At 36.0% G+C, this 19630-nt stretch overlaps 1 protein-coding gene across 1 annotated transcript in view; it reads right to left on the bottom strand.

The window, feature by feature from the left end:
- The window catches only part of EXOC4 (exocyst complex component 4), an 815775-nt gene that overhangs the window by 732980 nt on the left and 63165 nt on the right, over window positions 1–19630 (bottom strand). The window contains exon 5 of the mRNA XM_082632942.1: window positions 19419–19528. Within this exon, the coding sequence (XP_082489068.1) occupies window positions 19419–19528 (110 nt within the window). The remainder of the gene's footprint in view (window positions 1–19418; window positions 19529–19630) is intronic.

The following is a 19630-nucleotide window of genomic DNA, read 5'->3' as shown; positions in this document are numbered from 1 at the left end:
CTGTAAGGTCAGATAGAATTATTGGTGCTTTAAGGAAAAAACCTTGTATAAAAAAATTTAGATGAAATTCAGTAAGGCTTCACACCACCATTAGCACAAAATATACATCTTTCCAAACTAATAAACCCTAAATCACTCTCTTGTATGTACCTCTATTCTTATACTATGTACTCAACGTGTAGGTTTTAGAACACTTTAAAATTATAAATACTTTACTTCCTTTCCCAATTCTCTTATTTTTTTTAATGTTTGGTTATTTATTTATTTATTTTCACTGCGTTGGGTTTTCTTTGCTGCGCCCAGGCTTTCTCTAGTTGCAGCGAGCGGGGACTACTCTTCGTTGCAGTGCATGGGCTTCTCACTGTGGTGGCTTCTCTTGTTGCGGAGCACAGGCTCTAGGCGCGCAGGATTCAGTAGCTGTGGCACGCAGGCTTTAGAGCGCAGGCTCACTAGTTGTGGCACATGGGCTTAGTTGCTCTATGGCATGTAGGATCTTCTCAGACCAGGGCTCTAACCTGTGTTCCCTGCACTGGCAGGCAGATTCTTAACCACTGCACAACCAGGCAAGTCCCTCCTAATTCTCTTTTTTATTTTTGCTGAGGACCTTATCAAATGATGATTTCTTCAACTTGGTTTTGAAGATTTTCACTGACAGGACAGTTAAGACTCTGATGTTCCTTAACCAATTATTTCTACTAAAATTATTTCTACTAAAATGCTATTGGTCCCAATTGTTTCTTTTATACACACACACATATTCCTAGACAGTTAAACAGATAGATCAGACAGATAAGGCAGACAGATCGGTATATATCTGTACAGACACATATGCCTAAGTGGATATAAATCATGTCCATGTGGAATCATGGAAGGAGGGTTTAACTAGGACACTTTGGTAGTCATGAAAGGATTAAGTAGATGCTATCTAAGGTCTTTTCAAGCTCTGTAATTCCCTGATTCCATTAACTAGGGTTTAACTCTGGATATCTCTAGTTCCAAGGCTTATAGTTAATTATGTATACCTATATTATAAAAGCCCATTTAATAACAGATAAGCAAGGTGAATAATCCATTTATGCAGCTAAGTATCTTATAAAAGAAAACTACTTTTTTGTTTCCCAGTGAATATGGAAAGCAATCTGGACTAGTCCCTGGCTGCTTTCTTTTCTCAGTATGTTTGGTAAGAAGATCAGTAACACATGCCATGCCTATACACATATGTCATCAAACTGCAGAAGATAAGGGCCCTGGTAATACACTTAAATTTTTATTAAATATGCTATTTTATTTCATTTATCATTTATATTTATTCATGTCAATTAAAGTACAAGAGATAATAGTAGTGTTTACTATAAACTCCTATAGACGTCACTCCTTACACTATGCACAGGACATAAATTATGTAAAGTTCATATAATTGATTTCAATCTACAGAACTTAATTTACATGTTGTGTCCAAAAACATTACCCCTATTTAAGAGGAGAACTGTCTGCCACTACTGAACAGAATTCAATATAAGAAAGAACCTTCAAAAAATTACCAAGCTTAATTAGACCACAAAATATCCAGAGAATTACACATTCACAATGCTGCCCCCACAGATGGGAGCCTGGCCTCAGAACACTCTCAGTATTCTACTGTATGCTAACACATATATATGGAATTTAAGACCAAAAAAAATGTCATGAAGAACCTAGGGGTAAGACAGGAATAAAGACACAGACCTACTAGAGAATGGACTTGAGGACATGGGGAGGGGGAAGGGTAAGCTGTGACAAAGTGAGAGAGTGGCATGGACATATATACACTACCAAATGTAAGGTAGATAGCTAGTGGGAAGCAGCCGCATAGCACAGGGAGATCAGCTCGGTGCTTTGTGACCACCTAGAGGGGTGGGATAGGGAGGGTGGGAGGGAGGGAGATGCAAGAGGGAAGAGATATGGGAACATATGTATATGTATAACTGATTCACTTTGTTATAAAGCAGAAACTAACACACCATTGTAAAGCAATTATACTCCAATAAAGATGTAAAAAAAAAAAGTTACCACTTAAAAATAATTCTTATGCTTCTGATCAAAATGGCACTGTAAATTCATACTTGAGATATCCAATCTGCTCAAAACACAATTATACATAAAATATAAATTAAGAAATTAAAAATAGTGGGCTCAAAATTGAGAATAACATGTCTGTGGACAAGAAATGCAAACAAGTCGAGCCAGAGTGTGTGTGCAATGAGCTCTGGGTGGAGAAGCAGGCAGAGTCAACCAGGATTTGGCCCAGGTAGGGTTATAGAGACTTAACATGCTCCACTGGCCAGGTGAGATGACAAAATCCTCCATCAAAGGCTGCAAGCACAGCGCCAAACAAGCTCTAGACCTACAGTGGTAGGCTACTGGCCTCATCAAATCCTTATCCCCCATTTACATCCCAGTGGAGGGACTTGGTCAACTACTTATCTTAAATATCATTCCATTCTCCAATGAAAAATTACCTCTAACATCTTTTATTCTAATTAACACACCCACTGGTGCAGATTGGGAGAGCAGTATCGGATGCATTGGTTGCCTCTGGAGTACAGAATCTTGATTAGGGGCTTTCAAATGTTAACTAACTACCCCTAGAGTATGCATTCCTGATTAAGGTACTTCAAATGTCAACTAAGCACCCCTAAGGTGCAGATTAAATTACACCCCACTCCTGAAAGGAGACTGCCAAAAGCTGTTGCCAGCTGCTACGTGGGGCGATCATTTACATTGAGCTAGGAGATTTTACAGCCTCGGCACAGGGATAGTTTCAATTCAGCGGAATGGAACCTCACACTACAGTGAGTTTTGAAAACACAATGAATGTACACTGATCCTTCCATAGTGAAACTGGGCTAAGGGGGAAATGACGGCATGTTTGATTGGGGAGAATGTAGAGTGGAATACTCTATAAGGATAAAAACAAACAAAACTAACATCTATTGAATCAATTTTCCTTGGGACAGTACTTAATGTGCATTGTATCACCTAGAGCAAGGAGGATGCACCTTTGTAGGTCAAGGAGTAGCAACCAATGGAGAAGAGGCTACTAGAATATAACAGGGACACAGGATAACAGACGAGGGACAGATGAATAAATTGACAGTTTATATTAATATTCCCTAAAATGTATTAGACTGTGGTAGTTGTTAATGTATGAGTTTGTAAGTTCAACTGCCCAGGGCGATAGTATGTAGAAAGAACAAGAACTTGGCATCACTTTAGATTTAATTATCATGTCTACCACTTTCTAGTTGTGTGATGTCTCTCAAGTTATTAAATCTTGCTGGACCACAATTTCTTCATCTGTAAAGTGTAGATAACATTGTCAATAGAATTGTGCCTATTAATGAGATGACAACAAGACAAACTCCCAAACGTAAAAAAATGTATTTTTTAAAATTCTAGCTTTAGGAACTCCAGGGTTGCTGAAGACAAGGGTGGTGGCTTAGACCCCCATTTCTCAACATTTCCTCCAAAACAAACATAGAACAAGAAGAAGAAACAAAACTCATAAAAACTATGCCTTCAGGATAACCTAAAGGCAGAAATTGCCCCAAATTCAAAATAACTGTAAATAAAAATAAGAAAAAAAACCCCACCTAATCCCAGGAAGTAATATCTCATGCTCCTGCCCCACCCCTGCTTTGCCACAAGGTTTTGTTATAAGCAAAGGTAGAATATGAAAAACTATGACGAAGAGATTAATTAAAAGGGAGTTTGTGATGAGCCTAAGATTGATTTAAAACCATCAAAGTTTTAGAAAGACAAATTCCACCCTAAGTTTCAAAATACTAAAAAAGTATCCAAGCAGATCATAGCATGGACTATAGGGACTTAAAAGCAGACACAATTTGAAAGAGCAGTGTTTGAAAATACACAGCCCCTGAGAGAGAAATAAGACAGAAAGAAAAAGATAAATGCCCTTTGGCTATTGGATGATGAAGGGAGAAAGAAGCAAAAAGAGAAACAGGAGAGTCAAAATTCAGAGAACAAACAAGCTTCCCCCTCTGCCAAAGCAAAAAGTCAGCTAAAGTATCTGGAATTTGCTATAATGACAGAAGAGGGAGCCAATGAGCTAGGAATCCTACAAAACACCCCAATATCATAAAAATAAACAGAAAAAACAATGAACACATTCTCACGAGAGTACTACCAAAAAAAAAAAAACCCAACACACATCAACAGAGGAAAATTTTATCCAATAGAACAATCATGAAGGACAATAAAACTAGAAAATGACACTCCACGTGGAATTAATATACTCAAACAAGAATTTGGGGATATGAAAAGCCACCTTGAGTCAAAAATTATGACAGACATGGACAATCAAAAGCAAAGTGTGAGAAGAAAACTTACCAAACTCAGGAAAGAGACGGAAGAAAAAGACAAAATTATCTCAGATATGAAGAATAAAATACAAAATACCTATGGCAGAATACACTGAAATGAATAATTTATAAAGGATACTGAAGAAATGCAGGGAACCAAAGTAGAGGATAAGACAGAGATAAAAAAAGAAGAAGAAGAAATGAAAATACGAAAGAGAAAGTAGTAGAAATGGAAGACAGGTGAAGAAAAAATAACAGTGATAAAGAGGGAAAGCAAACAACAGAACACTTAAAATTGTAAACCAAGAAAACTTGGGAAAAATAAAAAAATAACTAATGTACAAAATGAAACAATAGTCCATTGGGTATCTTGGAAAATTAACAGCAAAAAAAAAAATCAAAACTTCAAGGCATATCCTACTAAAACTATTAGGTTCCTAAGATTTAAAAATCCTTAAGGCCTACAGAATCAAGGAACTTACAGGGGAAAAAAATTAGGCATCAGAATTTTCCTTAAGTGCTCAAAGGAAAACAACAATAAAATAGCATTTTATTCAATAATTGAAAGTGTAAACCAAAGAATTCATATCCCCAAGGTGTCCTTTAAGTATCAAAGCTACAGGGAAAGGGGAAAAAAAAAATGTTTTCAAATAAAGGAACTCTGCACCCATGGCCACTTCTTGAGGAGTTTTTTAGGTAATGAACTTCATTCAATCAAGAAATGACTAGGAAACTTCAACAAAAAGTCTAATGATGAACATTTAGAATATTTAAATGTAGATTTAATACAAAAACAAAAGTGTGGAAGGCAACTAAGCAAAAGTAGTATGTTGTCAAAAAAGTTAAAGTATGCAACTAAAAAAATGGCATTAGAGAGAGAAAGAGGAAAACAGAGTTTATTGTTTGTTATCTAGGCAACAGATGGGAATTAAAGGATAACCAATAAAAATAGAGAAATCTGAGAGTAAAGGTTTAACAAAAAAAAAAGGCTAAGAGCATTTTTTAAAGGTATACATTAAAAGACAACCACCAGGGGATAAAAACTGTCCTAAACAAAAAAATTCTACATAAGTTAAAGAGCAAAGAACACACATCTCAGAGAGAAAAAACATAGCATACATAACGTAATACACATATTTACAAAATACTATGATACAGTTGAGACAGAAGACATCAATCATATCAATATGTATCAATGGGGCTTCCCTGGTGGCGCACTGGTTGAGAGTCTGCCTGCCGATGCAGGGGACGCGGGTTCATGCCCCGGGCCGGAAGGATCCCGCATGCCGTGGAGCGGCTGGGCCCGTGGGCCATGGCCGCTGAGCCTGCGTGACCAGAGCCTGTGCTCCGCAACGGGAGAGGCCACAACAGTGAGAGGCCCGTGTACCGCAAAAAAAAAAAAATATATATATATATATACGTATATATATACATATATATACATATATATGTATATATATATACGTATATATATACATATATATACATATATATGTATATATATATATCAATGGATTCAACTCACCTATTAAAAAAAATTTTCAATTTGGCTTACAAAGCAAGGCCAAACTATATATGCTGTACACATATTAAAGCCAATTTAGAAAGGCTAAAAATATAGAATGAACAGTATGCCAGTCAAAAAGCATTAATCACAGCAATGAAAGGCATTTTCTAATGCCAAAAGGCACAATTCACAACGAAACTACAACAGTTATGACTATTTATTCATATTCCAAAACACAGAAATCACTGTTTTTAAACAAAAACTATAGGTGATGGAAACAGAAGAAAAACACTAAAAATAAGAAGAGATAGAAGACCTAAACAACATAATTAAATAAGGTGAATTTCATGAATATATATCAAATTCTACACCTGATAACAGAAAATGCACCTTCTTCTCAAGTACCCTGGGATATTAAAAAAGAAATTGATAATATATTAAGTCACAAAGAAAATGTCATAAGTTCTATAAAGCAGAAATATTACAAGCAACACTGAATTCAACACAATAAAGCTAGAAAATATTAAAAACAAAACAGACACAAAAGACCCTTTCACCTTTAAATTTAAAATTCTTTTATTGAAAACACTTGGATGAATGGGGAAATGAAAACTGAAATAAATATTTGTAAATGATAAGAGTCTATGGGATACACATCTAAAGCAGTAACGAGAGAACAATTCATATCACTAAATACTTTTATCAGTAAAAATGAAAGAATTAAAATACATGATTTCAATCTCTAGTGCAGGAAAAAAAATTAATCAAAATAAAGCACGAAGAAGGAAAGAATAAAGATAGAAGCAGAAAATAATGAGTTGGAGGACAGAGAAACAATAGACCTAATCAATAAATCAAAATCCTGGTTATTTCTTGGGAGAAAAAAAAACTAACACAATAGACAAACATTAGCTACTTTGATTAAGAAGAAAAGGGTGACAGCACAAATTAAAGATAAGTGACAAAAAGGAAACAAAAGAAAATTTCAAAACCATAAAAAAAATACTTTATAGACCTCTATGTAAATAAAACTGAATAAATGAAATTAATAATTTCCTAGAGAAATACAGATTATTACAATTGATCCCACTAGAAACAGAATGTTTAAAGAGAACAATTTACATTGATGAAGCCGAAAATTATTAAAGAATGAAAGTAAAAATATTAAAAAGTACCAGATCCAAAAGGTTCCACAGGGAAATTCCTAAATCTTCAAACACCAGATAATTCCAATGCTCCATCAATTGTTCCAGAGCATTGAAGATGAAGAAAAACATCCTAATTCCTTTTATGAAGCAAATTATTACACTGAAACCAAAATCTAGTATGATTTGAATCATGGGCCATTATTACCCATGAACATCCATGCAGAAATCCTAAATAAAATATTAGCAAACAGAACTCAATACTACATAGAGAAATTTTTTAAAAATCCATTAACGTATATTAATAAATTAAAAATAAAATTTAAAAATGGATAAAAGATGAACAAGTCAGCCCTCCTTACCTGCGAGTTCCACATCCACAGATTCAACCAACCATGGATAGAAAATATTGGGGGGAAAATAAATTCCAAGAAGTTCCCAAAAGCAAAACTTGAATTTAGATGCATGCTGGCAACTATTTACATAGGATTTACACTGTATCTACAACTATTTACATAGCCTTTACAATATATTAGGTATTATAAATAGTCTAGAAATGATTTAAAGTATATGAGAGAATGTACATAGGTTATATGCAAATTCATTTTATATTAGGAACTTGATCATCCAAGGATTTTGGTGTCCTCATGGGGTCCTGGAACCAATCCCCTGCAGATACCAAGGGATGACTGTAATGATAATTCACAAAAAAATTATGAAAATGGATCTTAAATATAAGAAAAATTGTTCAAACTCTTAGAGAAATGCAAATTACACAATATTGTGATAACCATTTTCACCTATCAAATTGGCAAAAATTTTAAAATATGGCCATACATTCTGTTGGCAAAGCTGTGGGGAAAACAATCACTCTCACACACTGGTAGTGGGAATGCAAACTGGTACAACTCTTCTGAAGAATTGTCAATACCTTAAAAAACTACATATGGGCTTATCTTTTCACTTAGCTATCCCTCTTCTAGATAGTTACCCTAATGAAATACCTCCAACAATATGAAAATACATAGTCATGCATCATTGCTTGTAATGGCAAAATATTGAAAACAACCTACATATCCATACATAAGAGAGTAACTGAACTATGGTAAATCAACACAATGGAGTACTATGCAAGTGTAAAAAAAAATCTTTATGAACTAAGGTGGAGTGATTTCCAGGATGTATTATAAAGTGAAGAAAAGAAAAGTTTAAGATAGTATCCTATCCTTAATGGAAGAAAGAGAGGTAGAAGAAAAGATACATATATCTTCTTTTTTGTGCAAAAAAACACAAGAAGGATAAACCAGAAACTAATGAGACTGATTAACTATACAGGATGGGTAGAAACAGAACAGAAGGAATGGGAGACTTGGGAATAGGATAAAAGAGAAAGGCAGGTGACAAGTCTGCATATCTGTTTATATAATTGACACTTAGAACATAATAATGTTTCATATGCCACCCCCAAATAAATAAATGGAAATCAACCAGGATCTGGGGGGAACCAAATAAAATACAAATATCAATAGTAAGAAATGAATCTAAGTGTATTACAAATAAATAACCATACTGAATGAATTAGGGAAGAAAAGAACTAGCCTAAGTAACTTTGAATTTTGACCACGTACCAGAAGCCTTGCCGTAAGCAAATAGAACTGTACACAAATACTGTACTCAAATTAATAAATCTGATTTTCACTGAGACATGAGTTGTTTTTCATGGGTTAGCAATCCTGAGATTGTATTATGTGTATACTAGGATTGTGCAAATAAATAAAAAAAGAAATGTACACATACACAAACATGAATTTATTTATTTATTTCCTAGTTCTGTCATCTAAGAAGGACTACAGTAATGACACATCAGTAGCAATGACTACAACTAGAACACAGATCTTGGTTACTAGGTATCATTCACTTATAAAAGAAACCAGAGCTCATTAGAGAACTGATTAATTCCAAGGCTAGGATAGGGAAAGTAAAAGTGAGCCAGAAATGTCTTGAGCTAACAGAACGTAAGGAAGTCTCCAACAAATGATGGTGGCATATTGGAAGGACACAGGAAGCAAGCTGAATGAGCTACCAGTGGCCAAATCTGGGACAAATTAAGCAACAAAATAACGATGGCAACTGATTATAAGTCACAGAACAAGATAAATATCCATGAATTCTTACTGATGTAATTAATGAATAAATAAATGCAGAAGTGGTAGTTACTCATCACAGGAGTTTCCAAATAGTAAATGTATAAAGAATAACAGAAGAAAACTACAACTTGGCAAAAGACCTAATAATTGCTGCAGGCAAGAATCATAGCTTGGAACATGTACTGCATTTGAAAGAAGAAAGAAATAGATGGTTGAGATTTTTAAAAATATCTCTATAGCACAGTAGGTACCAAAAAAGCAAAAAATAGCATCTATAGCTTCCTACACAGTGTAAGAGTAAATAACTGGTCAAAAATGAAGAGTAAACATCACACTGAATGGTGACATTTTAGAGGCATTTCCATTAAAGGCAAGACCCACACTATTGCCTCTGCTATTCAACTTTGTACTGCAGGTTTTCCTGCTACGGAAAAATTAACAGAGAGAAAAGGAAGGGGGGAAAAGTAACTTACATTTTTAAGAAATAAAGACAAAACTGTCCTCAACTAAGACATTATAACTGTTTACATACAAAATCCAGGAAGATATACAAATATATTTTTCAAATATACTCTTCTAATTTTTAAAAAATTCAGCAAAATTGCTAGAAAAAAAAGATGAACAGGAAAAAAAATTCAAACTTTTCAGAAGTATAACCAAACAAAACAGAAAAAAATACCATTTCAATAACAACAAAAAATATAAGGTACTTAGGAAAACATCTAACAAAAGATGAGCCACAATACTTATGGATCTAAAGAATTAAATGAAGTTCATAGATGGGAAGACAATAAAAGACATAAATTCTCTCAAATTACTATATAAATTAAATTCCAATCAAAATCCCAACAGAGTTTTTAATAGAACTTAACATTCTGATTCTAAATTGCATACATATGCAAGGGTAAAGGGCAAAGGGACTTCCCTTGTGGTCCAGTGGTTAAGACTCATGCTCCCAATGCAGTGGGCCTGGGTTCAATCCCTGGTCAGGGAACTAGATCCCGCATGCCGCAACTAAGGGAGCTTGCGACTAAGAAAGATCCCGCATGCCATAACTAAAAAAAGATCCCACATGCCGCAAACATCCCGTGTGCCACAACTAAGACCCGACATGGCCAAATAAATATTTTTAAAATATATATGTATATAAAAAAGTAAATGGCCAAGAATAGCCTAGATAATTTTGAAGACTAGGAAAATGGGAATACTCCCCTTGCCTGTCATCAAAATAAATAATAAAGCTATCAATATCAAAACAGCATGGTCTCAGTGCAAAGATAGACAACAGTCAAGTGAAACAAAGACTCTGAAAACCCACATATATAGAAATATGATAGAAGTAGTGCAAAAAATCAGTGGGACTGTGTACTGTCTTTGTAAGTTTTCTACAAATTGAAAACTATTTTTAAACAAAAAGTCTATTTAAAAAAAATTTTTTAAGTCAATGGGGGAAGGATGGACTACCAGTAAATGCTGGAATAATGGCTATGTGTAAAAAATTCAGTTCCTCATAAAATAAGTGAAAACAAATCCAAACAGCTTAAGAGACCAAAGAGACCTGTAAAATATTAAGACAGATAAATACTTTTTTATGAAATCATAGTTAGGAAAAGATTTCTTAAGACAGAAGAAATACAAATTATAAAGAAAAATACTGATATATTTTATTTTAATGTAGTTAAATTTAAAACATTTGTATAACAAATAAAAACAAAGATAAGCGATAACTAGGAGATACCTGCAAGCAACTCACAGTAAAATTATGAGCATCCCCTTGGCTTTTTTACATTTTAAGGAAGAAAAGAAAATGGTGTAATAAAATACTGTGCTAACAATAGACAATTCACAAAAGAGACCATTAGAAACCATTAGACCATTGAAAACCAGAGAAATGCAATCTAAAATTAAAAACACTAAGCCTGTCACATTTACAGAAATCAATTTGTAAAAATTAAAGTCTAACAAAGCCAATTTTAACAGCAAGAAGTAGAGAAACAAAAGCTCAGGCACTGCTTGGAGAATTCTGCATTGGTATAACTACTTTAAAAATCAATTGCAAGTAAACTTTAAAAGGCACAACATTCCTATCCATACACACACATGCACCATAAGAGCAAGGCTTCCCTACCTCCTGGGCATCATGGCACATACAGAAAATAATAGTACTTCTAGAGCACAGCTAGGGTATATGAAGGTGGCTGCATGTGGCTAGAAAGGACTTGCCGAGGGATTCTGACTGCCCCAACTGGCTATTCCAAAGGCTGAAATGTTTATCTTAGATATACTATAAACCATTCCAGGGGCTGGGAAACTCTGTCCTAGAGAAATATGTACAAGAATCTTCACTGTTGTAAGGTTCCCAATAATGAAAAACAAGAAACAACTTATACCTTGTCTATCTATAACAGAATGAATAAAGTATGATCTAGTTATATAATAAAATACTATGAGTAGTAAAATTAATAAACTAAAGTTACAGCACGTGAGAAAATCCAAAACTACAATGTTGAATGAAACACTCCAGGAGTAGAATGATACATATTGTATTATATAATTATAAGTTAATTAAGCAATTATATAATTTAAATTAAGTAAATTAATTTACTTAAGCCTTAAGATATTCAAAGGACAATACAGTTTGCATGTATAAACATAAAAGTTATATATAAATATAAATATATATAAACTACGTGCATTGTTTCTATTGGACAGATGCCCAAAATATGTACACATATACATACATACACATAGTAAAAGTATGAAAACATACAGGAAAAAGATGCAGAACAATTTCAGAATAGCAGCTAACCTCTGGGGTAGAAGGGAGAGGAAAGAATTGGGAAAGAAGTCATGAATTCATGGGAGCTGCAATTACACATGTAATGTTTTATTTTTTTAAAAAAGAATCTGGAGCAAATACAGAAAAATAGTAAGATTTATTAATCTAGTGGGAAGTACATAGGTGATGGTTATATTGATCTCTGATGCATGAATAATGTAATATTCATATTTTATAATACATATTGATTATAAATATTTTAATAAATACAGAATACAGGCACACCTTGTTTTATTGTGCTTCATTTTATTGTGCTTTGCAGATACTGCATTTTTTACAAATTGAAGGTTTGCAGCAAGCTTGAGTCAAGCAAGTCTATCAGCGCCATTTTTCCAACAGCATGTGCTCACTCTGTCACATTTTGGTAATTCTCACAATTTGTCTAAACTTTTTCATTATTATTATTATATTTGTTATGGTGATCAGTGATCTCTGATGTAACTACTGTAACTGTTTTGGGATGCCACAAACCACAGCCAAGTAAGATGGAAAACTTAATGAATAAATATTGTGTGTGTTCTGACTGCTCCACTGACTGGCTGTTCCCCTCTCCTCAGGCCTCCCTATACCCAGGGACACAACAATACTGAAATTAGGCCAATTAATAACCCTACAATGGCCTCTAAGTGTTCAAGTGAAAGGAAGAGTCAGTCAATAGGACAAACTTCATTGCTGTCTTATTTTAAGAAATTGTCACAGCCTTCCCAACCTTCAGCAACTACCACCTGATGATGACTGATGATCAGTCAGCAGCCATCAACTCCAAGGCAAGACCCTCTACCGTTTTACTTCAGTAAAAAGATTACAACTCACTGAAGGTTAAAATGATGGTTAGCATCTTTTAGCAATAAAGTGTTTTTTAATTAAGATATGTATATACATTGTTTTTTTAGACACAGTGCTATTGCACACTTAATAGACTACAGTATACTGTAAACATAACTTTTACATGCACAGAGAAACCAAAAACTTCCTGTGGCTCATTTCATTGTGGTGGTCTGGAAACAAACCCACACTACCTCTGAGGTATACCTGTATTTATATTCTGTATCTTTTTCCTGTTTGTTTTCATACTTTTACTGTGTGTATGTATGTATATGTGTATGTAGGCTGTACATGTGTAAATGCAGACTATATATATTGTTTCTATATATTGATCCATATGTCTGTTTTTGTCCCAATACCATACTGTTTTGATTACTGTAGCTTTGTAGTTTGTCTGAAGTCTGAGAGGGTTACGCCTCCTGCTTTGTTCTTTTTCCTCAGATTACTTTGGCAATTCTGGGTCTATATATTTATATATGTGTATATGTTACATAGTATTTATTCATATTTATAAACTATATTATTAAATACATTTTATACATTAAAATTAATATTTTTCATAAAATAAACTCGATCTTTCTTCATTTTTACATTTAGAAACATTTGAATTATTAGTTCTATTTTGTCTCCCTTGTATATATATTCCTCAACTCTACTTTTGACCAATCATAGAAGTCAAAGATATTTAATAAGAGCAAATGCAAGGATACTTCAGAAACAGTTGATTTAAAATAGTAAGGGAGGGGACTTCCCCTGGTGGTGTAGTGGTTAAGAATCTGTCTGCCAATGCAGGGGACACGGGTTTGAGCCCTGGTCCAGGAAGATCCCACATGCCGCGGAGCAACTAAGCCCATGCGCCACAACTACTGAGCCTGAGCTCTAGAGCCCACGAGCCACAACTACTGAGCCCGCCTGCTGCAACTACTGAAGCCCGCATGCCTAGAGCCCATGCTCCACAAGAGTAGCCACCGCAGTGAGAAGCCCATGCACCGCAACGAAGAGTAGCCCCCGCTCGCCGCAACTAGAGAAAGCCCACACGCAGTAACAAAGACCCAATGCAGCCAAAAAATAATTAATTAATTAATTTTAAAAAAATACCAAGGGAGGTCCTGTCCTGAGGACAGAAGTAACTCAAAACGTGTAAAGATTCTGGAGAATCAGATCTTCACTATTCTAGACATTTGAGTTCCAAAAAGAGAAACTTCATCTCCTTTTATGTTAGGATTCATAGCTCCCAACGCACGTAAAGAGAATTTTTTAAATATCAGACCCAAAATTCTTAAGATAATTATCAAGTCTCAGAACACGGTTTGATGAAATAAAACACACATCAAGAAAACAGCAGCAAAAGAAAAAAAAATCATTTCATTTGTGATCTCTTTAAGTTTTATTGCTTAACCTATGCTGGTTCCAAAAAGGAAGGAAGTAGGAAGTCCAATTTCATTATAGTTATATTCACAGCAATCCCAGCAGGAGTGTGAATAAAATGAATAAAGAAGCCACAGTGAAATGCCTGTGTACCTTGGGAGTAATTGCTCAGTCAAAATGTTCCAAAGGCAATTTGCCAAATAAAAAGACATAATGGGAATCCAAAAGCTTAAACCAACATTTTACTGTAAGTATTGGCTTTTCTCCACACTTCGCCCATCCTTCTACCTAAGTTATAGTTGAATTACTGTTTCTAAATTAGACTTTAGTTTCCCTGTATATTACAAAATACTGCGACTGATGAGAATAACAGAAAAAAGGCTTGCAAAATACATCTTTTACATATTCAGAGTGAGGACAGCATGAGGCCAGCCTCCAACAATTACCATCTTGGTTGAACCTGGACCAATCACTCAATCTCCCAGGATTCAGTTTCTACATTTGTAAAATGAGTTTTAAAAATAAGACTTGATTAACTGGAGTATAAGCAGTTTTTCATATATTTACTAGCATAGGTGCCCTCTTATGCAAACTGCCTGTTCATATTTTTGCCTATTTTTCTACTTGCTTGCTTCATTGATTTATAGGGATTCTTTATATATTCTGAATACTTAACATCTGTCAGATAAATGCCAATCTTTCCATGTATATAGACTCTTCTGTGAATTGCACGTTATTTGCCCAGTTCTTTATTATGCCATTGCTTTTTTTCATTATTATGTAAGAAAATTAAGTGGATGCTAATCATTTTCCTCTTAATGGGTTGCTTACTTCTGCCAATCTGTGCCTTGATTTTGCATTTTGTAAGTAAATGTTTTATTTTTTAATTAGATGATGCATAGACATATATAATTCCATACAACTTTTAGGATAACTTAAACACCTGATAATACACTTAAATAGTCACATAAATATAATAATCTTAACAGTGACAATATCAGTGTTGTCACTGATAATGACAACAGTACCTGCCCCAACTACCCTGTAGGACTGCTTCATCAGTTGAATTATGTAATGTATCTTGCAAACTATAACATGTAAACTATGATAAGAACACCTCTCGGGCACTTCCCTGGTGGCCCAGTGGTTAAGAATCCGCCTGCCAATGCAGGGGACATGGGTTCGAACCCTGGTCCGGGAAGATCCCACATGCCGCAGAGCAACTAAGCCCTTGTGCCACAACTACTGAGCCTGCACTCTAGGGCCCACGAACCACAACTACTGAAGCCCACGTGCCACAACTACTGAAGCCCGTGCGCCTAGAGCCCGTGCTCCGCAACAAGAGAAGCCACCTCAGTGAGAAGCCCACGCAGCGCAATGAAGAGTAGCCCCGACTCGCCGCAACTAGAGAAAGCCCACGCGCAGCAATCAAGACCCAACACAGCCAAAAATAAAATAAAAAATAAAATTAATTTTAAAAGAACACCTCTCATAGAAAAGTCACTCACAACTCTACCTCTAAATAAGACATCTGAAAAACGACTCATTCACAAGCCATCAAAATTCTCATTTAATTAATAATAATCTGAAAGTTTTCAGGAATCACCTCTAACTTTCATTTATGGCACCCCAATGGGAGATCTATTCTACCCAGGGATTCCCTGTTGTAACTTCCTCTATAAAAATGTCAGTTCTAATGGATTACACCCTCAATCCTACTATTTCACAAGATGAGAGAGGAGCTTTAAGAGCGTATGTTAAATTCCCTGCTGAAAATGACTATTACTTTCTAGGCTGCCTTGCAGAGCACTTCACAAATAGACTCTCGTTCATTATTAAGAATAAGACAGGGCTTCCCTGGTGGCGCAGTGGTTGAGAGTACGCCTGCCGATGCAGGGGACACGGGTTCGTGCCCCGGTCTGGGAAGATCCCACATGCCGCGGAGTGGCTGGGCCCGTGAGCCATGGCCGCTGAGCCTGTGCGTCCGGAGCCTGTGCTCCGCAACGGGAGAGGCCACAACAGTGAGAGGCCCACGTACCGCAAAAAAAAAAAAAAAAAAAGAATAAGACAAAATTTCTGTCCTTTATTATAGTATATTTCTTCAACCCCACACTTTTATATTTACTTAGTAACAGCTTATGCAGTTCTCTACATAATTTACATCTTCCTCATTTATACGCTCCCCTTTAATAATGTGACCTGGATTAATATAGTCCTAAAAATTAGAACTGCAAAGGCTTCACACATAATTTCAAGAAAGTCAAATTTTTATACATTGGCTCCTAAAAATAACTTAAGTCAGAAGATAGGTAGTGCAGAGTGTGATAAGCAGAATAATGATCCCTGAAAGATATCCATGTCCTAATACCCAGAGTCTGTGAATATGCTGCTTTACATGGCAAAGGAGACTTTGCACGTGAAATGAAGGTTAAGGACCTTGAGATGGGGAAAGGATCTTGGATTATCCAGGTGGGAATCAATTTAATCACATGGGCCCGTAAGAGAGGAAGAAGGAAGCAGAAGAGTGGGTCAGAGAGATGTGAGGTGGGAAGGATGTGACCCGAGAAAGATGTGACCCACCATCCCTGGTTTTGAAGATGGAGGAAGGGAGCCACAAGTCAAGGAAAGCAAGAGCCTCTAGGAGCAGGAAAAGGCAAGGAAATGGATTCTCCTGTAGAACCTCTGGTAGGAACATAGCCCTGCCCACAGCCTTCATTTTAGCCCAATGAGACCCATGTCAGACTTCTTACAGACTTTAACCGTAAGATGATCAACATATGGTGTAATTTGTTGCGGCAGCAATAGAAAACTAATACCTAGTTTTTGGTTGTTGTTTTTTTTTAAGATTTTTTTTGATGTGGACCATTTTTAAAGTCTTCATTGAATTTGTTACAATATTGCTTCTGTTTTATGTTTTGGTTTTTTGGTCACGAGGCATGTGGGATCTTAGCTCCCCAACCAGGGATCAAACCCGCTCTCCCTGCACTAGAAGGCAGAGTATTAATCACTGGAACACCAGGGAAGTCCCATAATACCTTATTTTCAGGAAAACAAACAAAATACTCTGGAACGCAGTTACTATTTGTCAGCTGTGTCAACTTAAACCATTAACCACCCTCAGTCTTGTTTTTTTTATCTGTAAAATGGGGCTAATAGTGCCTCTCTCATAAGATGGCTGAAGGACTGAATGAGTTAATTCACGTAAAGCACTTATTTCTACTGTTTCACAGATAGAAGGTACTAAAACACACCTTAACTACTGCTACTATTGACTTTAATCAATAATAATTTAATTACCTTCTTTTTCAGCCACCCCCCAGAAAAATCAAGAGATCGACAGTCTTCCAAACAAGTCAAGGAAATGAGCTTTTCTAAAAAGAAAGGTTTGTGCACGTATCTACAAGCCGTCTCCATAATGGTCCCAAGCTCCACTCATCTATCACACAGTTCTTCCAGAGTCATCCCCAAGAACAAAAGGACAGACTACTGAAGTCAAAGTGTCACTATGAACTCCACTCAGTGATAAAGGCTATTTACAGGGCCAGACAGGAAAAGTGCGCAAAGAGGAAGAGCTGTCTGATTAAAAATAATAGATGTTGCAAAATTAGTTTCTACTGAAATTTGCCATCACTGGCATTTTCTTCAGCTTATTTGGTATTTATATTTTTCATTTTCAAAATGCCTGACCCATCATCTCTTCATGAACAATTAAAATTTTTATTTCACTTGGCCATTGACTCAGCAACATTTATGTAAATTGATATAACCAGGTTAAGCAATAATTCACATTATAAAAACACAAAGATCTAACAATTGGTAATTTCCACAAAAGGTAGAGGTAAAATACAGATCAAAAGTATAGATGCATTTTCTATTTCATAATTCCACACTCTATACAGCTCAAAGCAGTGTCAAAATTCAAAGAACAGCAATATTACAACAGAAAGGGGGAGAAAACAAAACCTGTTAATTCCAGGAAGAAGCTTGAGCACAAACCTTTGTTAAGTGTCATAATAAAAATAAGTGTTTGGGTTTTAGAAAAAAAAAATCAGTAACTAAGACTAATAGAAAAGTTTATTATAAAGCAATTCCTATACTTTTCCTACAGTAAAAGCAATACTCTTCAAGATTCCAAGCCTGAATAACCCTCAATTTTAATTAAATTATATTTTATAAAGTAATATGCCCCAGCAATAATATATTGTTAGGCTCTCAAAAGAAACACTTCCAGTTAGTTGCACAAAACACATTGACTGAATCCAAATTATTTTTCTACCTCTGCATCATTTCAAGCTCTATAGGACTACAGAACTAGTAAGAACTAAGTTTTATCTGAAAAGCCAATGATAATCAATATTACCATTTTCTTTAAAAGGAATTGAGAAATTTAGCCGTCACACAAAGGCAACTGTGGGACAGCCCACAAAAAAACATCCAGTCACCTTCTCCCTAGCCCAAAGCTGCAACAAGCAGGGCAGGTGTTTGCAGAAGCCCAGAAGGTCTGAATCCAGCTGAGCTGAACCTTCTGATGGGGCAGGTCTGAGCCACTCCAGAAGAAGTCCCTTAAATCTTTGCATCCATATTCAAAGTACACCTTCCCTCCCCCAACTTTAAATATAGGCCAAAATGGCTCTCCTTTGTCTTATTCAACACAATATTAGGTTGCGCAGGAAGAAACAAGATTAGTTTGTGGATATGTCCTCAAAGCGCCTTGTGTGTGTCCGCGCACGCACACACGCGCATGCAGGCGCATGTGGACGTGGAGAGGCCACTGGAAGATGTAAGGAATCACGATATAGGGCAGGGGTCACACACTCAAAAGCTCTCACGGACCAGACCAGGAACGTACTATGTGCAGCAGCTGGGTAAAAGCTAACAGGATCAACAGAAGTTACAGCAAAACATCAAAACAAAAAGCATATGCTCCATCAAAAAGCATTCAAATTCAACTTCAGAAAAACAAGCAGTGCTGGTCAAACAAAACACAGCTGGAGTCAGCAGACAGGTCAGCTTCAGCTGTCAGTTTTTAACACTGATAATGCAATAGGCCCAACCAATCATCTTCTATCTTCTTCCCTCTGAGGGCGGCAAAAGGCGGATCACAGGCTCCAAGGCAGTAACCTCAGGCCCTCCCAACCCTGGCAGCACAGGCTTCCCCAGGCCTGGGCCCAGGAACCGCACAGCCCACCAAAAAGAAGTTGAGTGGCTGAAGAATTAAATACTTACCACTTGAGCTTCCAGGAGTAGAATACTGAGAGGTATCGAGGAATTTTCGAGGAGTAGGAACATTTGTAACATCAAGCAGAGGCACAGGAGAAGCATCTTTCACGAGGGAGCTGAAGGGGGTAAGTAGCAGTAGTTACTTAGCACTTTCTCCAAAATCAACTTAAGTCCCACAACATGCCCACCCTTTACTGCTTTCCTTCTGTCATGAACCC

This window comes from Mesoplodon mirus (assembly GCF_964341445.2).
Source record: "Mesoplodon mirus genome assembly, chromosome: 9".
Classification (NCBI taxonomy): Eukaryota; Metazoa; Chordata; class Mammalia; order Artiodactyla; family Ziphiidae; genus Mesoplodon; species Mesoplodon mirus.
This window is presented reverse-complemented; position numbering and strand designations above follow the sequence as displayed.